The sequence below is a fragment of the Myotis lucifugus genome, unplaced genomic scaffold (assembly GCF_000147115.1).
Source record: "Myotis lucifugus unplaced genomic scaffold, Myoluc2.0 scaffold_5, whole genome shotgun sequence".
Lineage (NCBI taxonomy): Eukaryota > Metazoa > Chordata > Mammalia > Chiroptera > Vespertilionidae > Myotis > Myotis lucifugus.
In genome coordinates this window covers 7845997-7873794 of record NW_005871053.1, presented here as the reverse complement: position 1 = coordinate 7873794, position 27798 = coordinate 7845997, and the positions used below count along the sequence as shown (strand labels likewise).

At 36.6% G+C, this 27798-nt stretch overlaps 1 protein-coding gene across 3 annotated transcripts in view; it reads right to left on the bottom strand.

Moving 5' to 3' along the window:
- ATF2 (activating transcription factor 2) overlaps positions 1–27798 on the bottom strand; it is a 75113-nt gene that overhangs the window by 46007 nt on the left and 1308 nt on the right. For all 3 annotated transcript variants that reach the window (XM_006083094.3, XM_023744694.1, XM_023744700.1), the window contains exons 2-4: positions 15104–15194; positions 9686–9760; positions 6820–6889 (exon numbers count right to left, since the gene is read on the bottom strand). In XM_006083094.3, the coding sequence (XP_006083156.3) occupies positions 6820–6889; positions 9686–9717 (102 nt within the window). In that variant the 5' untranslated portion in view covers positions 9718–9760; positions 15104–15194. The remainder of the gene's footprint in view (positions 1–6819; positions 6890–9685; positions 9761–15103; positions 15195–27798) is intronic.

Genomic DNA, 27798 nt, shown 5'->3' with positions numbered 1-27798 from the left:
CTTTACTAAGTAATTCTTATAACTGAAAATTGGGAGCACTTACTCTTTGTTATTTCAGAGCAATAACTATAAAATGCCAAGTTAAGAGATCTAAACTCACTCCCTATGTCCCTACAAATGGGGATGTTAAAATCATAATATTTGAATTTAGTTCCCTACCAGTGGTCGGCAAAGTGCGGCTCGCGAGCCACATGCGGCTCTTTGGCCCCTTGAGTGTGGCTCTTCCACAAAATACCGACTTCTGCGCATGGGCCACAAAGTTTCAATCGCACTGTACATGTGCGTTTGCACATGGTATTTTGTGGAAGAGCCACACTCAAGGGGCCACAGAGCCGCATGTGGCTCACGAGCCGCAGTTTGCCGACCACTGCCTTAAACCATCAACATGGGTTCCTTCTCTTGTGGAATCTGTTGCATCTGAACACTCATCTTCAATGGGACCATAAGCAGGTTCTGAACAGGGGTCATATAAAATGTACACAATGTAAAAGAATGAAACATTCATTACCATTATGCTCTTTATTCTAAAGTTTTCTAATTATTCTAAAAGTATGACACTGAGAATCTACCTGTATCATCCTCAAACCAACCAGATCCTCACTCTGTAGATGATAATCTCTCTCATTAATGCCCATTATGCTCTGCATAATGCCTTGGTTATAGTACCTATCAATATTAAATTATTTTGTATGCTTGTCCTTTTAAGTAGTCTGAGCTATTTGTTTGAGCTCCCCAAAGTTAACATACGGTATTTAATAAATGTTCAAAAGAATGAGCTCCTTACAATTAAACAGCTGAATCTTCAAGCCCAGTCTAAAGAAGAAACAAAAATAAACCACCAAAACCACAGATGTTCAGTGAAGTCAATTAAGGTTTTATTTAATTTGGCCATATTTTGCTATCATATTAAGTATGGTTTACCACTCAGTCTTTAGGTTACTATATACACCAATAGAAAAATGTCTATTATTATATCACCCCTTTTCAGAACCTGCTTATGGACCTATTGAAGGTGAGTGTTCAGATGCAACAGTACCCCTATCCCTTAATTTATTCATTTGTTCACTCTTCAAACATTTACTAAGCAGCAACTATAAGCACTGGGACCATAACCCAGTTTTCCCCACTCAAGTGCTATTTTCATATGCTTTACATTTTAAGGATCCCTTGTAAATTTGGAGAATTGACAAACTATTGAATAACAAAGCTCTTGGAGAATGACATATCTGCAGTATACTGGCATTATTTTATTGCTTTTAACTTTGCATTACATGTTTAAAAGTACATGTCTTATATTTCACACTAAATGTATCTTAAAGCAAAATTCATTTTGTTACAAATAACCTAACAATGTGACTTCTTCATGGAAGAGAATCAGTAAACATTGGTAAGTGAATGTATTTGGTAGATAGAGGTCTTAGATTTCAAAACAGCAAAGTCAGCATAATTAATACATAAGAACTTGGAAAATTACCTCCCAGGAATTTTATTCTACCAATATCTTCTGCTTGGATTGCTTGACCACAAATATTCAAATCAAAGAGCAACTACATATAGAATAAATAACATTACATTTTGTACAAAACATGTGAAAATGGCACCAAGATGGATCCTACGTGAAAAGGAGCAGCTAAAAAGACCCTAAAAAACATTTTGGGTCATATTAATATTAAAAGGGGAAATGAAAGAAATATGAATGTTCGATCTCCAGATCAAATTTACCTAAATGCTATTTATAAAGAACTGGTCATCACATAATGATATCACTTATATACCTGGATAAAATACACTAAAATTGGCAGTTGATAACAGGTGAGTTTAACTTGGGTTGTCATATAAGAAAATTTATTTACCTCTAACAAGAAACTTAAAGACAGCGGCAAAAGGCAATCTTGTCAAAAGGTGGTCACCAATAGGCTTGGGGCGGGGGGGGAGGGACAGGAGAGGGCAATGGGGGGAAAAAGGGACATACGTAATATCTTCAACAATAAGATTTCTTTAAAAAAAAAAAAGATAGTCACCAAGAGAAGATATATAACAGGATTGGGCAAAAGTAGGTTTGCAGTTGAAGAGTACACAAAACATCAGTTTTATTCTTGTATTATTTCCCTATATATATATACATATATGAATAAATAAAATGCATCTTTTCAATAAATACTTATCTAAAAGTAGCTACTACATGCTAAAATAAATTTTTTGCAAAATGTTTGAATTGCTTTCCCAGGCAAATTTAAAAAATTTATTCTAAACATATGTATTGAATAAAATTGTAACGATACTGCTAGCAATAACAACATATTGAGAACACAAGAGCACAAATCCAATGCGAAATGGGCACAGTACTGTCTTAAACAAGACTTCGAGCATATAGCTGAATAAACAATGAGAAAAGAAGTCAAGAAAGGTAGGACAGGATAATCATCTCTCTTAAAAGGTTAAAAAAGGAAGGGCAACCTGATAGATTGAAGGGATGTGAATCAGATGCTTTTATAATAAAGCAATATAAGCTCTGATATATAGAGAAATCTGTTATTCCAAGGCATGAACACTTGAACACACTCACTAGAATTAACTTCCAAGAAATCAGTCATTCTGCATTTCATTCACACACATGACATAGATTATTATTCCTATTTAACAGATAAATAGGTACAACTCAGTTATAAAGCCACCAGGATAATACCAGTTAAAGTTTTGATTTCCTAGGAAATATTATTTGAATCTAAAGAGAGACTATTCCATTTCTGTTCTTAGAAAGATTTAACAAATGGATGATGCTAACATTAGCCAGGTTACATTTTTTTAATCCTCATCCAAGGATATGTTTTTTAAATTGATTTTAGAGAGGAACAGAGAAAAAGAAACATCCATCAGTTGCCTCCTCCAAGCGCCTGGACTGGGGATTGAACCCGCAACCTAGGTATGTGCCCTGACCAGAAATCAAACCTGTAACCTTTTGGTGTATGGGATGACACTCCAACCAACTGAGCAACCCAACCATGGCAACCAGGTTACTATTTTGATCAGTAACAGTTATAAGATATTATTATAACATCGAGATTATTTTAAATCCCTTAGGGAATAAATACAGGCACACACACAAAAAAAGAAGTAATAATACCCCAAACTGGAGTGTTCATGATGAAGCCAGTGCTTAAATAAACTATAATAAAAATTGGCTTAGCTTTTAAAAACAATATGGCAAAATGTATGAAGAACTTCAAAACTGTGTATACATTTTGACCAAGTAATCTATTTTTAAGAATGTATTTTGAGAAATTAGAGATGCATATAAAGGATTTCATCACACTGTTGCTTATAATTCTGGAATTATAAAACTATATATAATTATATTATATATACTCATAAAATTGTATATTATGTAATTATATGAAAATCATACAAATTTAGTAAGTTATAAAATTATAAAAGTCTATAATAGAGGAATGAGTAAATACATTATGGGACATGCTGTGGCAATAGAATAGGACACAGCAGCTTAAATCCATGTTTTCAATTAACGCACAAAATGCTTATAATGCATGCAATATAATATGCATACTGATAAATATACAACTATGTAAATGCAGTAAGGTCCCAATTTTGTTTTAAAAAATAAAAGGGGAGAAGGACTTATGAGATGCTCCTAATGTTAACAAAGTCCTCTCTAGATTTTATTTTGCCATTTTAAGCTTGTCAACATTTTCAGCAAAACTTTTGTTATAAAGAGGAAATAAAAACTATGTTAATTGAAAGATAACAAATACAAAGACCTGTATTTAAATATACCTTGAGGCCTGAACATTCTATTTATGGACAGAACACAAGGATAGGCTTGGGTACAAACTTATTTCCAATACTTCCTGGTTTTGTGACTCAAAGAAATGAGGCCATAACCACCCGTTTCATAGAGTTGTTGGAAGCATTAAGTGACAATCCACATAACCTTCTTAGCACAGTGGCTAGCTAAGTTAAAAATATTGTTTTTATTGTTATGAAAACTATTATATGAACCTTTAATTTCTCAAATACTATTTGAAACAAGTTGGGCACAGATAAATAATAGGTTTGTTAAACCCCTAAGAAACCAACACTGATACATTACTGACAACTAAATTCCAGATGTTGAAATCTTTGTTTTCAACTTTAAAAACATTACAGCAGGTCCTTGAATGGTCTTGCATTCATTTTTGCCTATGATTGTTATATGTCGTTTCACTTAAAGTTACAGAATCTACTAACAATATTAAGTGAGGACTTATTGTACCCAGGTTAACCAGATTCAGGCTCCAAATGACTTATTGCTAAGCCCCCAAATGAAAAATCATCTCTGAAAACTATGAAAAGGACTGCTAACTGTCCCTCAATCTCTATTACTCAAAATTTTCCCAAAGGAATTTCCCAATTTTAGTTGAGTACTTGGCTGCCCAGAAAAAGACTACATTTTCTAGCTTCCTTTGCAATAAGGTGGCCATGTGATTGAGTTCTTGCCAAAAGAAATAAATGAAAATTATACGCATTATTTCCAGTTAATGTTAATAAAATGGTGAGTGTGTGTGTGTGCTGTTTCCCCTTCTCCCTCCTTATTGCTGGAATGTGAACCTGATGGCAGGAGCTAGGCCAGCCATCTTGGACCTAAAAATGGAATTCACATGTTGAGGACAGCAGTCAGCCTGCCCTGGAACTCCTACTTCTGGGTTGTTACATGAAAAACAAACTGTTCAAGCTATTGTTAGATTGACTTTTTGACCTAATCAGCATCCTAAGTAATATAAGAGGCTAAAAATTTGCCACCCCTAAGTCTATTTAAAACAGCATGCCATAGCTTCTAAAGGTAATTTTTTTGTGCAATGGAATAAACAGAAATGTAATTTTGTTTTTTAAGGTGACTATATTGAAGGAAATATGTCTGTCTGTATGCTTTCTCTTTTCTATTCAAACTTTCCAAACCTCTACCCTCCCTTTTTACTTTCAGTTACTACAGAATAACTGCCCATGGTCTACTTAAGGCCAGTCCCTTTACTTGAGCACCAGATCCCACCCTTTCTTTTACCTACGTAAGGACCCCAATCCTGTAACAGTCTCTCCCTCTGCAGGGTCAAATATGCTGTGATATTCCCACTATACAATGCAAAACAAATAAGCTCCATCTTCAATCCTTCTCCAGCTATATTTTTCTGTTCCCTTTAAGCTAAACTCCAAGAAAGAGCTGTCTTAGAATGTTTTCCACTTCTGGTTCTCCCCATTTTCTCTTTAACCTACTGCAATCACATTGTTGTCACTGCCACATCAATGAAACTACTCACCTAATAATCTTCATATTTCTTAATCCAATAGTAAATACTGATTTCTCACCTTTTCCTATCAACTACCTGACTACACTTCTTCTACCTGACTTCTAGGACACAATTTTCTTGTTTGCTGCTTCTCAGCTTTCTATCCTACATCCTCCCTCTCCTCCTCTTTCTGACTTCTAAATACACAGTGCCTTAAAACTTAATTCTTCCCTTTTTCTCTATCTATACTATTTAAATATGGAAGATAAGCAAATATGGAAATTATAGGTTATTAGACAAAATGTATTACAAACCTTGACAATGTAAAAAACAAATTATCAGACATCAAGAAATGAAAGAAGAGGTAGGAGGAAGTATGAATGTTAACTCCTTTCACAATAGAGAGTCTAAAAACAATTCTAACTCCTTAATATTTTCCTTTTTATAATATTAGAAAGGTCTTTTAAGAAACAATCTCTTATGATATACATACACATATATATTCTTCTATTAGCAATAGGTTTCCTTTTGTTCTGCTGAATTTAAGCAAATTTAAATAATACTTTTTATTAAAAAATGGCATGTGTATTAGTAAAGAATCAATCATGAGATAACAACAATTCTTACTATTTTAAGAAAAGAATAGGAGAACGAATAAGGGCTTGTTTGAGACTGAGTTTCTAAGAATAATTCCTGGAACAACATAGCAAAACTGGCTCTAGCAACATACTGTGTTTACTATAATCCAGGGTATTATAGAATCATGTTGTGTCTGTTCAATCCACTCCAGCAAAATGGATGACTTGAGTAATACCACCTCTTTGTCCATTTAACTCAGTACCAAGTCCAAGGAGTAAATGTGATATACCAGAATAAAACACTTTCACACTTATTTTTTATTTATAATTTATCTATTTAAGTAGTCTGTAATTTCACTACACATTGAATTTAGTCTTTAATTCTTTAGTACCTGTAGTTATTTTAAGATTAGAATAATTATAATAGCATAAGTTAATAATTTAATAGCCTGTTACAAAACACTGAAATATTTCTGAAACAACACTAAGTATTATTTTCTGAAAATGCTTCCACACATGCGTATTAAAGATGTTAGCTTTAAGAACATTAACACATTAGTAATACTCTCAGGTAAATATTAGCTAATTTCATAAGAGTTTAGCAAATAAAATAATTTTCATATATGATAATGTACATCTAATTTCCAATTAGGCAGTTTACAGTGATTTTCAACCAATAATGGTCAAATGAAAATACTTTTAAACCCTATATTTTGTCCAGGTTTTCATCTTTCCATTATAAGACATAACTTTTTTTCAATATTAGATTGAATTTTTTAAAACTCAGATAATGCTACTGAGAAAAAGAAGAATTCCTTCCCCAAATTATTCTGGGTTATTTTCTTTAACTCAAAAACTGTATAAAACATTGTAAGAGAATCCTTTTAATGACAACATATACTGTCATCAGTGTTTTAACAAATATAAATACACAAAATGATTTAAAGTAATTTATATATTACCTGGCCACATCCAGGGGCAGTGCATAGAAAGGGTTTGTCATCACTCATATTCCACAGGTCCTTGTATTGCCTATAGTAAAACATTAAGAGATGGTTAATGTTTTACAGTACAGATTTTTAATTCAAAAATAATTTAAAATGTAATATTTTTTATTTTCACTAAGTTTGTTACCTTTTCTATCCAAATGTGAAATGATACACTTTAGTGACATTCTAACCCTATCTTCTATCTTATTATGAGTAGACAACTATATGTAAACATGCAGATTTTATACTATAGAAGAAAAAGATAGGGCCCCTGCCAAGATGGCTCCGTTCGCACACCAAAAAGGATGGGGATCTGATTCCACGTAAGGGCACAGGTTGTGGGTTTGATCCCTGGTCAGGGTTGGGTACGGGAGGCAACCACTGGATGTTTCTCCCTCTTCTCTCTCCCTTCCTCTCTCTAAAATCAATAAACATATCCCTGAATGAGGATTAAAAAAAAAGGGGGGGGGTATGAACCCTGATCTATCAGGCTAAATGTTACCTGTTAAATAATAAAGTGCAGAAAGAATGAAATACTACAGCTAGAAAATCACCACTTTAACCCTTAACCCTTTGCACTCCGAACCATTCTGGACATTGGCTACCAGCTACTCGACGCTACTTTGCGGCGGAAACGTGCATTTACAGACCCTCATATTATTTAGTATAATTTTGGAACCAAGTAACGTATTATAATGATATTGGACTTATATGAATTGGGTGACATCGAGGAATGTATATTTGCAAAAAAAACAATATTTTATTGTTTATAATTTTGTACAGTATGATAAGTTTTGTAACACTCCCCAATATGCATTGCAGGCTGATTAGTGCATGTTTGACAGTAATAAGTGGTTTGACGCCTGCCACCAGATGTTTTCCTGTTAGAACACACAATGCAGTCCCGTTTTCTTTGTCCCACATCGGGAATATGTAGTTTATTGTTTAATCTGACACAAAACCTGCTGACATTTCTTGTATATATCTTAGTAATTTTACGATATTTTGATTTAATTTCTTGTGCCATTTCAAGATAAAACTTCAGGGAAACATGCATGTCTCAAAAAGTTGCGTTGAAATAACTCAATTCCCCGTAATCACTAATAAACTGCAATGTCCCCTGAGAGGGGACATCCGAGTGATATGCTAGAATTCCGATGTCCCCTGAGAGGGGACAGCGGAGTGCAAAGGGTTAATAAAATAATAGATCTAGGCCAGTGGTCGGCAAACTGTGGCTCACGAGCCACATGTGGCTCTTTGGGCCCTTTGAGTGTGGCTCTTCCACATGTTACCTGTTAAATAGTAAAGTGCAGAAAGAATGAAATACTACAGCTAGAAAATCACCACTTTAACCCTTAATAAAATAATAGATCTAGGCCAGTGGTCGGCAAACTGTGGCTCGCGAGCCGGTTTGCCGACCACTGATCTAGGCAACTATCATCAATGTCTGGTAAAACCATTTTGAAAAAAAGTGATGGGAACTTTATAATGGTTGAATTGGGCTGATAGCACCTAAACTTACTGGTCAGTCTTAAATTAACATCACTAAAAGTGGGACAAAAAAAATTACATGTTTCCTGATATGATGTAATAGAAAACACATGAAATACTCTTAGGGGTAAAAAAGTCAAACTTAACGTAATTAAGCCTCTGTAGATACAGCTATAGGAAATATAGGTGATAGAAAAACATGTTGAACAACACTACCAGGTTGTAATTAGCTAAATTCTATAGGACAAACTACCCAGTCTCATCAATCAATATTAATAAAAGAGTAATATGCTAATTAGACCGGACGTTTCTGGACAAAGCCGCAGTGACTGCGAGGGCCGGCAGTGGCAGCAGCAGCGGGGTGATGGGGGCAGTGCCTTCCCCTGACAGGGCTGGTCGCCTGCCGCAGAGGGAGGCCAGACTGCGGCTTAGGCCCACTCCTCACAGGGAGCAGGACTAAGCTGTCAGTAGGACATCCCCTGAGGGCTCCCGGACTGTGAGAGGCTTCAGGCCGGGCTGAGGGACCCCTCACCCCCAGTGTCTGAATTTTCATGCACCGAGCCTCTAGTAGATAAATAACAAGGAACAAAAGAGAGTAGGAAATAGAGGGAATTGTTTTAGGTTAAAAGAGGTTTAATAAACATACTAACAAAATGCAATATGGTGACTTTTTTGGGTCCTGATTTGAACAAAACAACTACAAAAAGACATTTTTGAGTCAAGATTATTTCCTACTTTTAGATTTAGACTTAAAGTTTCCAATTATGCCTTCTATCAACTTGTAGGCTTTTGTTTTGCATTCTTTCTAGAAATTATATATAACAAGTGTATTTGATGCAACGAAAAATTGTGGCATTTTCTATACTAGCTTGTTAACTCTTCAGAGCAATGCTTCCCAAAGCATTTCTGGTAGGAATGACAATAGCTATTATAGAAAAAATGTAAACAAATTTGCCAAACAAATTTGGGAAATGCTGGAGTACTTTTTTTTGAGAGCCATCAACATGTTCAAGTGAAATGATTAAAGGAGCACCTAGAATATTTTTTTCCATATCCATTTGCTATTTGAACCATTTTTTACAAATTATCTCATGGGACCATTATTATTTGTAATCATTTTAAGAGAAATCAGAACCCTAAAATATGTTTATGTTTACCATAGTTAAGTGCATTTAGATGCTCTATTTAATAATTTAAAAACAATAGTATATTCAACTAAACAACACACTAGATAAGTGTTTTCTTATTAATGGAAAAACACCAAAACATTTATCTAGAAACAACCTATGAAAAATTTTATACTCTAAAATATTAAAATGGGTAAAAATATCAAATATTGCATACATACCTGGCAGAATTTACACGTAACTTGAATTTCATAAGTTGAACAACTTATCACGTCCTTTTTTTCATTGCAAGGATACTGAACAAAACAAAACAAAAAAAACCCAAGTGGTTTTTCACTCTTAATAGTACTTAAAGATTTCTTGAAACACTGTAGAAAAAATAATACTCAAATGATGACACTGTTACTGTCATCCAAAAATCCAGTCACTATTAAGAATCTTTACAATACAGTACTACTTCTTAAATATGAATACCACCCATGTAAATAACTTTAACATTTATATACTAGTAAATATATATACGATATATATTAATATATCAAACTCCACCACAAAGAGAGTAAAAGAGAAAGAAACATTTCATTTGACCTTTACAGCTGTGGTTAAAGAGTAGCCTTTAAAAGGGTGAAAGCCTGACTTCTGAAGTCTGATGAGGAAGATGAGAGCTAGTATTTCAAAGTATTTTAAAAGGCTTTTAATTTTTTAAAATGTAGTTCATGGTGGTGAGGTTCTCAGCCTAATTCATCAAAATCTATCTGTCTCATAATGTATTTGATCTATATAAGCAGTTTTCACTTCCATAACTTTATAACTTACTTATTTGATATTGCTTTAGGACAAGTGACTTATTGAAACTATCCAGGTCAGTGGTCCATTAAAACTCTGCTAATACTATTTCATCTTGCATTCACTGAAATTCCATCTAGTAGGTGAACAGAGTAACTATATATGCTTATTTAAATAAGCCAATGGTACAAAGAGAACACACAGTTCAGTCTTTAAAAACAAAAACACTGCTGAAGCCGGTTTGGCTCAGTGGATGGAGCGTCGTCCTGCGGACTGAGGGGTCCCGGGTTCGATTCCGGTCAAGGGCATGTACCTGGATTGTGGGCACATCCCCAGTGGGAGATGTGCAGGAGGCAGCTGATCGATGTTTCTCTCCCATCGATGTTTCTGACTATCTATCTCTCTCCCTTTCTCTCTGTAAAAAATCAATAAAATATATTTTTAAAAAAAGAAAAAAGAAAAAAAAAAGAAATAGGGGAAATCAATACCATGTGCCTTGATAAGATGCAGTAAGAAGGATATATTATCGCTTCCATGATAGTCATATCAAAGATACATTAAATGAATTTAGTCATGAAAAAGTGTTATACAACTCTAAAGTGAGGTAAACTCTTCAAAATAACTGGCCTATAATCTCCAAAAGTCATCGAAGTCAAGGAAAGTTTGAGGAACTGTTTCATATTGAAAAAGACCAATGAGACATAACAACTAACTGCAATGTGAGATTCCAGCTGAATCTTTTTGCTATAAATATAAAAGATATTATTGGAATAAATGGCAAAACTTAAATGTGATGTGCAAATTAGATGGTAGTAATATATTAACTTCTTGATTTTCATGGTTATATTGTGATTTTGTAGGAGACTGTTTTATTATAGAAAACAAAGTTTGGGTGGGATGATGAGCCATCATGTTGGCAACTTACTTTTAAAAGATTCTGAACTTTAAAAAAATTTCAAAAAGGAACTTAAATTTTTAAAAATTTAAATTAAGAAAAATTTATAGTTTACATTGTATATAAATAATATGCACTAGAATAATTCACTATACAACCATTATATAATTAGTAGGTAATTTTTAGCAGTAGTTATATGAGAAAAATACTGTAAAGCATATGGATTCTCTAACAATTCTCTGCTTGTTTCTGGTTTATAACTTTCATGTTATGAGATACCAAAGAATAGAAAAACTGTATTCTGTACTGCAAGGTTAAGAGCAAACAGAATAATACTATAATAGAAGAATTTCTATATCTGAATAAAATCTCAAGGGGTGATATTAGACAATTATTTGTCCAAAAGGATAGTTTCCTTTAAAAAAATATGAGATGTGCATTAAAGCTGTTAGATGATCCTTTAGGCTGCAGTATTAATATCCCCATGCCATTTTTGAATTCTGTCATTCAGATAATTCAGCTGACAAAAATATTTGCTCTTTAACATTTCTATTAAAAACAAATAAAAAGGAAACTAATTCACTTTTTAGAAAATAATGTGAGTAAATAATCTTAAAAAAAAATAGGAGACAATTTCTGGTGACTAACTTCAGAAATCTTTATGTTCTAAAATGTGAATTTAGCCCTAGCTGGTTTGGCTCTGTGATAGACCCATGGCCTGCGGACTGAAGGGTCCTGGGTTCGCTTCCAATCAAGGGCTCCACTCCCCAGAAGGGGGCGTGCAGGAGGCAGCAGATCAATGATTCTCTCTCATCATTGATGTTTCTATCTCTCTTTCCCCTTTCCCTTCCTCTATGAAACCAATAAAAAAATATATTTAAAAAATGTGAATTTAACCGATTTTCTAGTTGGTTATAGAACTATAATTGTTGTTAACCTCTTACCTTTAAATATATTTCAAAGCAGATTTCTAAAATAAGAATAATACTAAATGTTTAATACAATATACATCATTCCCAAACATTTCTAATACAAATAATTTATGAAATTTATTTGGAAAACATCTGAATGTCTATTGTATACCCAATACCATATTAAGAATAAGAAATACATATAGTCCTCGCTCTCAAAATCAGCTTAGTGAGAAAGACAAACAAGTGAAAATAATACACATAATTATAAAGATATACACAGACACTAAGGGAACATAGGGAAATAAGGAGTATACTGGAGCAGTCATCTTCCTCAGCACCCACAGTGCCCTTAGAGATTGCTCAGTAAAGGGCAATCCTATATATCCATGCTCCTGACATACCAGGCTCAGGTGAAGCAGGGGAGACACCTGGCCAAGTTAAGCCAATCAGATTACCTCTTCAAGAAATTTATAAAAGAAAAACAAAATCAGCCAAACAGAGGTGGGCACCAGAGATTCAAAATCATACTCAGGACTGGTGGATATTTTCTGTCAGGTTCATACTGATCATACTCCAGAATGGAGTAGACACTGAAAATGAGATGAGAAACAGTTCAGCTAGTATGAAGGATCACAGTTTCTGTGATGCCTAACTATGCTTATGATTGGGTCATGAGAGAGTCTTCTCTATCCTGAGTGTGAAGCTTCTTTTATTTTTCTTAACCTGAATTTATCTGATTTTCTATCCCCTAACTAAGACAGTACCTGGCCACGCCCAGAAAAAGAGTTTGGGAAGACTACTGAAGGAAACAATGTCTGAGCTTAGTCTTCTCAATGAAAGAGGCATCAGCCAGTTAGAGATGATGTTTTGGCAGAGGAAACACCATGTAGAAAGCACAATAAAGCAGAATACACTGAAGGATCTCTAAGAACTTCTGATGGTTGACATGTAGAAACATAGGTTGAAGGGAAGAGCGGTAATGCCAGAGAGGGAACACAACTTGAAGGGCCTTTAATGCCTTGGCAAGGAGTTTCAATTCTATACTTATCTCCCCATCCCACCTCCACTCTGAGGTTATAAACTAGGGCCCTATGTCAAAATGTTCAGCTAAGAAAGTTTTTCACATTTTTAATTGGTTGGGTGGGGGTGGGAGAGAGGGAAGAAGAATAAGCAACAGAGCCCTGACTGGGGAGCTCAGTTGGTTAGAGCATCATCCTAATAGACGAAGGCTGTGGGCTCGATCTCTGGTCAGGACATATACAAGAAGCAACCAAATGGATGCATATATAAATGGAACAATAAACTGATGTTTCTCTCTATCCCCCTTCCTCTCTCTCTCTCTCTAAATATCAATAAGTAAATAAAAATAAAAAAACCTACAGAGACCATATGTAGTCCCCATAAAGCCTAACATATTTACTACGTGGCCCTTTAAAGATAAAGCTTGCTTAACCCTGCTGTAAAAAAGTGAAAAGATTTAAAGCAGGTGAATTAGATAATGAAAGGGGCATATTGGTAAGATCACTAATGTAAGTGTTAAGGCTTGATTAGAGAGGGCAATACTATACAGAAGAAAACCAGTGCAATCTACTGCTAACCTCAGGAAAGAGAATAATGGTCTAAAGTTAAGCAGCAGCCATCAAAATGAGAGAAAAGGACCTGCTTATGAAAAAATGCTCTTAAGATAAAACCTCATATCCTTACATTGTTTCCAGACCCTTGCATGAACTGCCTTCTGCCTCCTACCTCCTATCCCAATCTTACGCTTCCTCTTCATCTCTTGGCTCTAGTTATGCGGGCTTTTAATCAGCTCTCTCCCTCAGCCTCATTTCCCACTCACCTATCCCTTTCATAGTTAACACTACTCACCTCTGATAGTCCTCCATCCACTCTCTCCCCAACCTGAAATACAGATCTCTCATTTACTTAGTCATTTAGTCAATAAATATTTATTGAGTGGGTGCAGGAGGGTAGGAATTGTGCTAGATTCCAGAGTACAATGATATAGACACAGTACCTGTCCTCATGCAATTTACATTTTATGGAAATAGTTCTAACCAAATCAGTAGACTTGAACATTTAAGTTAGACAGGTAGCTCAAAATTATTTAATGTAGATATCAGTGTATAAGAAAAAATTATCGAGTGTTGCCACCCTTTTCTCCTTATACCTGCTGAAAATTTTTTACTTTTTCAAATACATGTGTACATTTAAATTATTTTCTAAATTTTTATCAAAATTAGAGTAAATGTACATTTACATACAGTTTTTCTTTTGATCTGAATCTCCAGATTCAGATACAACAGCATATGCCAGTTTGCTTGTGTATCTTGATATGTCTTACAAAGTCTATCACCAGGCCAAACTGAAAGATTCTGTATGCTGGACCACATTTATTAAATCAGTATTTTCTTTCCATTCTTAGAAGCTACATCCCCAAATTATAAATGGCTTGAGACCAGAACTCATTGTACTTTTTATCTTTTAACATCAGCACACCGCGGCTATGACAGAGATGTTTAATAAAGGTAAATGTTTGAATATATAACGTCCTATTAAATGTTTCTGATCATGGTACTAAACTTAGCTGATATAATTTAAGCCAAAAGCAAATAACTTTGACATTTTAGTTAGCTGTACAGCCTTAGAGTGGGTGAAATATTTTTGAAATGTAGAAAATGTGTCACGGATTAATTCCTGTTACTATCCTTATGAAATGTTAGGAGAATTGGGACTTTCATATTAGGACCCTGTACTATATAGAAGGCTCCCTAATCAGAAAGGTTTAAGAGCCTCTGGGTTAAACAAAATTAAACACTTCAATGTAAGTATTCAGTGTGCTGCTATGCATAGTAGCTCTAAAAGGACACTTCAAATTTGCTGCACCTCAGAATTTTTTTATTACTAGAATTTTTTTATCAATATGGTAGAACACCAGCATTCTGAGGACTACCATCTGGAAACATCTGTTGAATTCAGTAATATTTGAGAGACAATCACAAAATAAAAAGACACTTTTGCACTAAAACTTTAAAACCTCTTACCTTTCTAGTTGGTGGGCCATGAGCTTTGGTCACTCTGCTGCCAGGAATCTCCCAGTTCTAGGCAGGTAAGCAGTGCTTCTCAGGTTTCCTTCTAAGAGACAGAAAAGAGTGAACTCATTACTCTGTGAGATCTAAAGAAAATGCCTCATAAAGTTCAACTCCATTCACTATATTTTTAAAATGTGTATTTTATTGTACATTTTAAAATGCATGTGAATTTTGCCTTCCATGCTATTATTTTTATATAAAAATTAGGGTTCCCTCCAAAGTCTTCAATGCTCCAGGAAGATATTTATCTTGTGCCCTCCATAACGCCAGGTACACTGCCACTTATGAGAGTACTAGTGACCCGATGCACAAAATTCATGCACATTAAAAGGGAATTAACTAGAGGAAATATTTTAATATTGCTATTGGCCCTTTCTCTATAATAGAAGTGTCAGAGATAAAGAAATTTAGTAAAATGTATATGAAAATCCTCCTCCTGTCAGAGTCTGGGGTGTGCCACGGGAACCAGAGTCAAGTCCCCGCCCACCCATGTGTGCCCCGAAATCGTGTGAGACCCAGACCCAGCTGTCCCCACCCCCATTGGGCTAGATCCAGACCAGGCCGGCCTCACCCCGTCAAGTCCCACTGGGTGGGGGTGTGTGGCCTCAGGTCGCCTGGCCCGGTGCTTGGGCAGGGTGTGTGGCCTGAGGTCCCCCAGCCCAGGCCTGGAGGCGTGCCTTGAGGTCCCCCATCAAGCCCTGCCAGGTGGGGGCGCAGCCTGAGGTCCCCCAGCCTGACACTGGGGCGGGGGGCGCAGTCTGAGGTCCCCTTTCAAGCCCCACCAGGCGGAGGGCGCAGCCTCAGGTCCCCTGCCCCGGCCCAGCACCACACAGCCTCAGGTCCCTGCTGATTGCTCATTAAAGCTCATTACAGGAACTCAGCCTCCACTGTGGGTGCAGCCATCTTGTGTTATGGGATCCTCCGCCTCTGCTGTGGGCACAGCCATCTTGTTACAGAGTGATGGTCAATTTGCATATTCCCTCTTTGTTTGATAGGATTAAGTTTTAAGGATGGAAGTATGGCAATGGAATCTTGGTGACAGGAGAAAAATGAAGCATCCTATCCTATATAATAAAAGGCTAATATGCCAACTTCCTGCGTCTTCTCCCCCTGGGCAGCCCGGCTGATGACCCTGATAGGTGCAGGCTGGCCGGACCCCACCTGTGTACGAATTTGTGCACTGGGCCTCTAGTTTTACCATAATAGAAGGAAGAGGTAGTCATAGACGACAGGTGAAATGGGAGTACTAAATCTGATTAGTTCAGATTATAGTGTTTCTTCTGTCATTGCTACCAACACTGACAGAAGAAACAACAGCCATGGGACCTAGTTTATGTGATTCTTATTTGGAAAACAGCTTGACTTTTGTATACCTGAATCAAAATTAGGTTCAGCTGTGAGTGACAGAAAACTCAAAATAACAATGGCTTAAATGATTCTGAAGTTTATTTCTATCATATAAACACAGGCAGTCCAGAACTGTGATCATTAGTAGTCTAGGCTCTTTCTATTTTGTTCTTTTGCCACCCTTAACATGTAACTGCTCAAGGTATAGTCATTACATCAGACAAGAAGGAGAATAAGGAGATAAGCAATAGCCTCCCTTTAGGGAAATTTTTCAGAAATCTCACAGGAAACTTCTATTTACCTTCCATAGGCTAGAACTTAATCACATGGCCACAGCTAGCAGGAAATCTGGGAAATATATTTTTTTTATTTCACCATATGCTCAGCTAATAAGGAAAAATATGAGTATTAGTGGACAATTAGTGTTTCATTCTAAAATGTGAGATGGCTGGATACCTGTAGAGCTGCCTTAGCAGTCTACTGAAGGGAGCTTTCAAAAGCAGAAAGTCCTGCCCAGTGATCAAGGAACAAGACCAATGTCCACAAGGACTACTCTATATATGCAAGGCCAATCTGTCAGTGACAGAGGGGAAAATCTGAAGACCACAATAACAATGCTAGAGAGTAAAGAAACAATCTACATAGTTGTACTTTAGGAGGGTAAACTCACTCGAGCAGTCCACAAAACACAGAATTATTCAGGACCATTATGCAAGCATGGGAGTGCCCAAGGTGAGATTGGGTAAGAACTTGGCAGAAAGCTCAGTTACAAAATGCATTAGGGAAAGGCAGTGAACTCAGAAGCAAGATGTTAAAAGGGAAAGTAGACTTTCCTCTCCCATTATTAGGTCATGTATGAACTTCAGAGATTTCCCTATTGTACACTGTTGGAAAGAGGGTTGCACTTTACCTTGAATAAAGTTGGCTGAAATAGCCTTAGTATGTTTAAACCTGATGCAAATACCAGAAACAAGGAAGACTCTCGTTTCTACTCTATCCTGACTACCGTGTACGTGTTTCTTATATTTGGATATAACTAAACTGTGGACAAGGGGTAGGATCTCTGCTGAAGGGGGCAGACACTGCTAATGGCAAGGCAAGTATTCTGGAAAAAGGTAGATACTGTGCCAAGAAATAGGGCACAAAAGGTAGTTTGAGAAAGGAATTTTCTTGGACATGGACTCAGAGGAGTCTAACATACTCAAAGGCAATCTTGGTTGGAAGAGAGAAGTTGGCTTCTGGCCTTGTAAGAGGATGGGAGCTAGGCAAAAGGGGGACACTCTCTCCAGGCAGCAGTGTTCAAACAGGTGTATATAAGACTTTCCAAAAGACATCTGAACACGTTTTAAGAAAATCAATTCCAGTATCTTCAACTTCCCTATGTTTGCTTTCCTAAAAATGATCTGCCTACTTTCCTTAAGTCCTCAGTCTTCCACACTGCAAAAGAAATCCATCTCTCTCTCTCAGATCAAAGCTTATTACAATACATTGCCCCAGGTTGTAAAATCCTCCAGGGAACAAAAGATAATTTAAGATGTCTTAAAGCCTCCATTAATCAAGTTACCATTAAACCTCAGACTTGTCTTTTCCTGTTTTACAAATATTTTTGTTAAAACAAAGCATGGCTCTAAGAATACTGTTTTGCCCTATATTTAGGAATGTTCTGAATTCAGATATATTGCATAGTGTAATGACTGTAACAATAAAAAACACTCTCATTTAATGATTTCCATTCTCACAATATTCTCCAAAAATGAATTGTCCTGACAGAGCGCTCCAAGAGAACAAAACAAAGGGGAAATCGGTAAGAAACTTTGAAAAGTTTAATTTACATTTGTTGCAGAGACAATAAGATGATCAATAATTACTTTAAAATATTAAAATACACTAGATTCAAGTAAAATTGTTAGAAGTGTAAATTAAATAAAACTTCAATAAGAAAAAGGAACAACAAAAGTTTCCAACTGTTTTGCCAGGCAGTCAAGGTTTAGTGGATGAGAGTCGACCTATGAACCTGGAGGTCACGGTTCGATTCCTAGTCGGGGCACCTGCCCAGTTTGCAGGCTTGATACCCAGTAGGAGGCAGCCAGTCAATGATTCTTTCTCATCATTGATGTTTCTCTCTCTCTCTCTCTCCCTTTCCCTTCCTCTCTGAAATCAATAAGAATATTTTTAAAAAGATGAATTCAAGTTTTTTTAAGTGAACATATCAAGACTTTATTGTCACATAATAAAACAAAACATGCAACTTAGATCACTTGGCTCTTACTTTCCCAGTTCAAAATATGTACATATCTTAATAGGCAGCATTCTCTTAGATCTGCAGTTAGGCTCAACTCATTCAAGCCTCAACACAATCTTCTTTGTAGTTTCAGCCTTTTTACAGAAAACTGGCTTAGTCTGCCCACCTCAGCCACTCTGCTTCCTGTCATAATGCCACTTTGCCTGCACATACAGAGAATCCTTGCCCTTCTTGTACTGTATGACTTTGTAGGGTTGCTTGCCACACTTACAGAAAGTATTGATGGGGTGTTAGGAACTTCACAATGTTTGCAAGAGTGCTATCGGCATGGAAAGTGAAGTTTGTTTTTTAAAATCAATAATAGTATCAAATCACCCTGGAAACTGGGTACTTACAAAATAGTGGTATCAATATCTAGAAAAGCCAGAAATTATACTTTTCTCAACTTTTAAAATCAAATTTCTTTTAAGGTGCATATGAGTGTAGTTGGTAGAATGGTCCCCCAAAGATGCCCGCACCTAAATTCCTGGAAACTGTGAATAGGTTATGTTACATGGCAAAATGGACTTTGCAGATGTAAAAAGATTACAGATCCTAAAATAACATTACCTGAGTTATCTATCCAGGGGGCCCAATCTAATTACGTGAGCAGAGAACTTTCTCCCTCTGGAATCAGTGATTCAGCAGCCACAGTCACAGAGTACAAGTGTGTGAGGGACCTGATCTGCCATTACTGAAGGGGGGCAGCAAAGACCAGCCCTGGCTGGCAGTCAGCAAGAAAGGAGAGACCTCAGTCCTACAACTGCATTCAGCCAACAATCTGAATGAACCTGGAAGTGAATTCTTCCCCAGAGACTGCAAAAAAGAAATGCAGCTCTGACAACACATTGATTTTGGCTTTGCAAGACCCTAAGCTAAGGTGCCCAGGAGGATAAGCTTGTGTCCCAAGGCTTCAAGGGCATCACTATCTTACAGACAGAGTTTTCTCTGTGCTATTATTTCCTTACTAGAGGCCCAGTGCACGAATTTGTGCACCACTGGGGTCCCTCAGCCTGGCCTGTGGGATGGGACCGAAATCGGCTCTCTGACATCCCCCCGAGGAGTCCCAGATTGCGAGAGGGCGCAGGCCAGGCCAAGGGACCCCACCAGTACACGATCGAGGAGGGGAAGGGATGTGGGAGGTTGGCTGGCCGAGGAGGGACCGTGGGAGGGCTCCAGAGCGTGTCCAGCCCATCTCACTCAGTCCCGATCAGCTGGACTCCAGCAGCAAGCTAACCTACCAGTTGGAGCATCTGCTCCCTGGTGGTCATTGCATGTCATAGCGAGTGGTTGAGCAGCCTTAGCATATCATTAGCATATTATGCTTTGATTGGTTGAACGGACGACTGGATGACCGGACACTTAGCATATTAGGCTTTTATCATATAGGATATCTTGGTCAAGCACCACAAAAATGCATGAATTAATCCTAGAGTTCACTTTGGAAACAACAAAATAACAAACTTTAAACTAAGAGTTTGAAAACCTGCAGCTATGAGCTGGAAGGAATTCATTCCCTTTTCAATATTTCTATTATTAGGAAAATTTTAAATAGTATGATTTCACTGCAATCCTCTCTATTAAAAAACAATATACCAGTTTCAGGGTTGCCAAAAAGAATAAGTGAAATATATGTAAAATAGTACAGTGCATGGTACTCATACATTATCCAGTAAGTTTATTAGAAGTTTCACTGCATTTTATTTTGACTTTAAGTGTACATTTTCCTAATGCTTAATTAATCCTACGCTTACTGCCTTCTTTATTTTTAAAGCTAGAAACTGAGACCTACATGTGTAGTTTAACTTTTAGAAGATTTTTACATTAACCTCTAACCCAAACGTTATTTGGTACATAACGTTTAGTTCATCAATGTAATTAAATCAAACTCCTGAGATATAAGAAAAATATAAGCCCAGCTTTAACAGGGAAAGCAGCAGTTTTTAATTTTTCCCCAATCACAGCAGACATGACAGATGTCCTTCACACATATCACAACTCCCATGAGTACACTAAAGTTCTGATGAAATTCCTCAAAGTTAATGGGACACATAAAGAGTATCACAGACTTTTCTCAATATTGTATTCATGAAAGTACATTATTAATATCTGAATAGTGATGTCAGCCCCATATCTCAAAATATTCTTTAATAAAAATCATAAGTCCAATTTAAATTTCATTTTTAAAGTGAGTTTTGATTATTCACAGACCTCTAATCACTAGGTAAGGTAAGGCAAATGAGTCTAAAATTTTTATAGTTTAAAATTACAACAGATCATTAGAAATATATAAATACAAAGAACTTACAGACTAATGGTTATGAATATGAACAGTGCTAATCCAAGTTTTTACTAGTAACATTTTAGATTTGGTAATTGTATCTATTATCTCTCTATATAAAAGGCTAAGCGATCATCCGTCCGTCTGATTGGCCGGTAGGTATGATGCGCACTGACTACTAGGGGGCAGATGCTCAACACAGGAGCTGCTAAGCTGCAGTGACTTAGCAGCGGTGGTTCTCGGGTGACACACCCCAGAACCAGAGAGGAGGAAGCCCTGATTCCGGGGTGTGTCACCCGAGAACCGTCCTCTTGCAATTCAGGACCTGTTGGGGGATGTCAGAGAGCTGGTTTCGGCCCGATGCCTGCAGGCCAGGTCAAGGGACCCCACCTGACGGAGGGACCATGCTCACTCCGCAGATGCCGTGCAGGGACCTCAGGAAGTTGGCTCCAGGACATGTCCAGCCCATCTCACTCTGTCCCGCCCCGCTGGCCACCTTCATTTCAATGTGCACAAATCCGTGCACTGGGGCACTAGTATAAAATAATATAAAATAATGTCCAATAAATTATTTTTGTTGAAGGTAGATGTATAAAATGTACTTACCTATCATTGTTTTTGTTTTCTTACTAAAAACCTCTTTTGTAAAAGTAAAAAGAAAACAAATTCATAGCTCCCCAAGTATTACAACAATTCATAGTTGTCACTGCTATTAAAAGTACATACATAATTTCTTAGTATGAAGAAGACACAAATAAGATAGGGTATGAATTATGCACAATGCCCATTACAACAATGGTAAGCTCACCTCTCTCGATTCCTCTCAAAGTATGTCAAAATTCAAGGAAGTGAAAGAGATATTACTACAGAAATAACCATCAATTAAACACCTATATTTCAACAATCATTAAAAACCTTCCTTAACAATGACTTTCGACACTGGTTAAGAACTAATGATGTAGTTATATTAGTTGAATAGTTAGTAAAGAATTCAAAAGAACATTAGAAATGTGGTACTTTAATTTAATCATCTCTTCCACTATAGTGGGAAAGAAATGGAAGGTCTCTCTGAAATGTTTGTAAATGGGGTTGGTAGAACAGAAAATATAAGAATTAGATTTTATGGCCCTAACCGGTTTGGCTTAGTGGATAGAGCATCGGCCTGCGGACTGAAGGGTCCCAGGTTTGATTCCGGTCAAGGGCATGTACCTCGGTTGCAGGCACATCCCCAGTGGAGGGTGTGCAGGAGGCAGCTGATCGATGTTTCTCTCTCATCGATGTTTCTAACTCTCTATCCCTCTCCCTTCTTCTCTGTTAAAAAATCAATAAAATATAAAAAAAAAGAATTGGATTTTATGGAAATCATAAATAATTCCTTATCACAAAATAGATATGCTATACTGCATGCGTTTTATATAGAAAAGGCTGATTTGGGGTGAAGGGGTGTATATGAAACAAAAATGATGATAGCCTCTCACATGGATTTACAAAAATGCTAAGGTGGTAAATTCTACCACAAATTATAAATTCCTAGGGAAACCAACTATATTGCCAAAGCTACCAAATAGATGGTTGATGTCTGCCTTCAAGTCACACCACACATGTGCCAGGAGGGGCTGTGATACATTATTATTATGTTTGCATGAACTTTAACAATAATAATTACCACAGCACATACTGAGTACTCAGTAAGTTTCTGACAGTGTTTCAAACATTGTATATACGTTAATTATTTCAATTATCACAACAAGCTAGAAGTTATATATTGTTATTCTTAAGGATAAGGAATCAGGCACAGAGAAATTATTTGCTCAAGGTGACACAAACAATAAGTGGTAGAACCATGACAACCTGGCTCCTAATAACTTCCCTAAGACACTGATTACATACTTACTATGTACCAGAAAATGATATGGAGGAAGCAATAACTCAATTTGGCTATATAATATGCATATTCTTTATTTCAAAGGTTACCTATGTGGAAATGTCATTATGAATTTTAATAGCTCATAAATCTACGTATAGTTCATAAAGTATGATATTAAAACAAACTAGACATTATATAAGACATGCCACATATAATCTATGTAAAACTGCATAAAATTTAAGAATTATTATTAGACTGTCAAAAATTTTAGTAATCTTTTAGAAAAAGTCAGTGAAATGACAGTAAATATGAAATATATCTGTTCCAGCACATAGATCACTGGTAGACAAATAACTAGAGATTGATATGGTCAACTAAATCAAACTGCTAAGTAATGCAACTTATTCCCATTAATAATTCCTAATTAAGTAATTGTTTGTTAATAAGCACAACTGTATAGTTGGTGAAATTACAACAAAACTGATGTATTCATATTCTGATGGTGCAAATTTGTTCAAATGTTTGGGGAAGCAAAAAATTAGCAACTGGGGAAACATTTATATCCTCCGACCTAGTCATCTCATTTGAAAATAGTATCCAATGGAAACAATTCAAAATAAGTACATGCACAGAGATGCTCAATTCACTGTTAAAGTAGGCAAAAAGTGAAGATAATTATTTTCCTATTGGGCATTTAAAATTGAGGACTTTTTAACTGTCATTTGGTAAATGTGATGTAATCATTAAATATTATAAAATGTAGATAATATGGGGAAATGTTAATGATATAAAAGTAAAATAAAACTAAATTCTGTATTATAATTCTGTAAAAACTATAACATACATGCACAAATTAGAAGGCAACAAAAATAATAAAAGGCCTGGCTGGTGTGACTCAATTGTTAGAGCACTGGCAGGAGAACCACTGAAGGGTCAAGGGCACACACTTTGGTTGCATGTTCAATCCCCAACTCTGGTCCAGTGAGGGAGGCAACCAATCCATGTGTCTCTCTCACATCTATGTTTCTGTCTTTCCCTTTCTCTCCCTCCTCCTTCCCTCCCCTCCCTCACCCTCTCTCTACCACTCTCTCTCTAAAAAAAAAAAAAAAAAAAAAAAAAATCAATGGGAAAAATATCCTCGGGTGAAGATTAACAAAAAAATAAAATTAAAATGATTATTTGTTAATAGGGCAAAATTGGAGTTGATTTCTAGTAACATTCTAACAAATGTTCAATAAATAAAAGGAAACACAGAAGTCCAAACAGTAGAATTAAAAAACCCCACAAAGCTATAAAACTGAAATAGCAAAGGTTTAGGTGCAGTTACATCAGTGGTTCTCAACCTTCCTAATGCCGCGACCCTTTAATACAGTTCCCCAATTTGTGGTGACCCCAATTTCATAGTTACAAATTGAACATAATTAAAGCATTGTGATTAATCACAAAAACAATATGTAATTATATATGTGTTTTCCAATGGTCTTAGGCGACCCCTGTGAAAGGGTCATTTGACCCTCAAAGGGGTCGCGACCCACAGGTTGAGAACCGCTGAGTTAGAGGAACTAAAGAACATTTAGGGAACATATTTATTAGTTAATTATACATGAAGGTAATCATATACTACCAAAATAGCCAAAATGCACTTGGTATTTTGCCAAATGGCTTTTGCTAATTATTATCATTCCTACCCTATCTTTCCCCATTAATCTTATTTTTTTTTAATATATTTTTTATTGATTTTTTACAGAGAGGAAGGGAGAGAAATAGAGAGTTAGAAACATCGATCAGCTGCCTCCTGCACATCTCCCACTGGTGATGTGCCCGCAACCCTGGTACATGCCCCTGACCGGAATCGAACCTGGGACCTTTCAGTCCGCAGGCCGACGCTCTATCCACTGAGCCAAACCGGTTTCGGCCCCATTAATCTTATTGAGAATCTCTGTGGTAATAACCTACTACTAGTATTGAGAGTGTTTTCTATTCCTTAGAAAACTAAATACAGATATCTGTCTTAGATACCAAGAAAGAAAAAATGGTTTGAGAACCACTATTTTTAAGATACAGAATACAGACATGGGTGACTAGGCCTTGCCCCCAAAACATTCTACTTATTTACATTTTTTTCTTGTTACAAAAAGTTTTTAATCACTTTACTACCACTGCAAAATGCCAAGAAAAAAACAGCATACTAAATGTACTTAAAAATGTAAATAAAGATAACAGTTTTAAGGTTGTTAAAAAAGAATAAATGAAAATAGTATATATGTATATATAATTATATGAAATATATTTATAATATATGCAAAACAATTCCAATTATTGCTGACTTTAAAGATCCACAAACTCCCTTAAATTTCTATTCCAAAATACAAAAATTTAGGTAGAAAAAAATGTAGATGATTTCTTAAGAGTTAACACTAGTTTTTTTATTTATTTTATTATTTTTAAAATATATTTTTATTGATTTCAGAGAGGAAGGGAGATGGAAGAGAGAGAGAAACATCAATGATGAGAGAGGATCATTGATTGGCTGCCTCCTGCACGCCGCCTACTGGGGATCAAGCCCACAACCCAGGCATGTGCCCTTGACTGGAATCGAACCTGGGACCCTTCAGTCCGCAGGCTGACGCTCTATCCACTGAGCCAAACCAGCTAGGGCAGTGGTCGGCAAACTCATTAGTCAACAGAGCCAAATATCAACAGTACAACGATTGAAATTTCTTTTGAGAGCCAAATTTTTTAAACTTAAACTACATAGGTAAGTACATTGTTATTAACTTAATTAGGGTACTCCTAAGGCTTAGGAAGAGCCACACTCAAGGGGCCAAAGAGCCGCATGTGGCTCGCGAGCCACAGTTTGCCGACCACGGAGCTAGGACAATGCTAGTTTTAAGTAGTAGGCATTTGATGCATAGCATATAACTTTTTAGTATTCATATAGCTTCTAAACCCTGAAGTAAAAAATACTAATAAAATGTATGCCTGCAAAATATTAAAGAGCTGACATAATAACCACTTCTACAGGTTCTCAACCTATGTGTTGCGAACAATGAAAATACATCCTGCATATCAGATATTTACATTACGATTCATAACAGCAAAATTACAGTTATGAAGTAGCAACGAAAATAATTTTATGCTTGGGGGTCATCACATGAGGAACTGTATTAAAGGGTCGCGGCATCAGGAAGGTTGAGAACCACTGGAAACATGAAACAGCCCAGTCGGTGTGGTTCAGTGGTTGAGCACTGACCTATGAACCAGGTCACCGTTAGATTCCCAGTCTGTGCACATGCCAGGGGTGCAGGCTTGATCCCCAGTGGGGGGCATGCAGGAGAAGCCCATCAATGGTTCTCTCCCATCATTGATGTTTCTATCTCCCTCTCCCTCTCCCTTCCTCTCTAAAATCAATAAAAATATATTAAAAAAACGACAACACTTGAAACCAATACTCCCAAGTAAAAAAGTAAATGCAGGAATTTCTGGAATGCATGTTTATGTACCTTAAAACACACACATGCAAACGACTCTTTCTGAAAACTCCTTCCTTACTTGTCAGTAAATACTAACACCTAAATTCGAAATTATCACAATATTGTATTTTAAATAATTAAAAACTTAATGGCAGTAGCATCTTCTCAAAGCAAGCTTAAACATGTTTTAGGAAAGCGACATACACACCATAAATTTGGAAGATTCTCATAATTACTTTATAAAGACTGGGACTCTTAATTGTAATTCATTTGGTGGCCTTGAAGATGCATGAACTTTCTTGACTCTGTTTCTTGATCCTCTATTTTTTAACATACTTTACATCAGTGTTCCTGCAATTTTGATAAAAATGTTTGCAATGGATTCATCAGTCAGTGTAACACATTTAATTAAGAGATATAATTGCTACTGTAGGTGTCTTTCAGGGCACTTAACCCCATAGGATTGACTTTTTAACAAGCTTCTCACCTTCACAGCTTTGGTACAAAAGGCCAAGGATACATGGTTAAAGATTATGCCTAGAAAGGCTACTGCTGACAATGCCAGTGATTATGAATTTCTTCCAACAGGACATGTGCTCAGAGGAAGAGTTTTTGTTCTCATTTCAAATATATACATTAAATTCGTGCGTTGTTACTATTTCCATGATTTAAAATTCCTAAGAAATTGTAGCTTTCACATTATAATTTAAGGATGAGCCCATAGGCCTAACATCCATCAGGAGTAATCCCTTTTACTCCATCATACGCACTTCAGTGTTGCTCTTGGCTTCACCAGTTTTAAGACTCCCCATTAAACGCGGACAATTTCACACCACATGAGGGCACACAAATAGTCCCCAGCTCCTACACCCTCTCCTCCTTCCAGGGTCGGTTCAACGAGTGAACACAGAACACACACTCACACACACTCACATACACACACACTCACACATACACACACACACACACACACACTCTCACACACACACACACACACTCTCACACACACTCTCACACACACGCACACATACACACTCACACACACACACTCACACTCTCTCACACACACACACTCACACACACTCACACATACACACACACACACACACTCTCTCACACACACACACACACACACTCACACACACGCACACATACACACTCACACACACACACTCACACTCTCTCACACACACACACTCACACTCACACTCACACACACACTCACATACACACACACTCACACATACACACTCACACTCTCTCACACACACACACACACTCACACACACGCACACACACACACACTCACACTCACACACACACACACTCAGACATACAAACACACTCACACACGCTCACACACACACACACACTCACGCGCACACACACACACACACA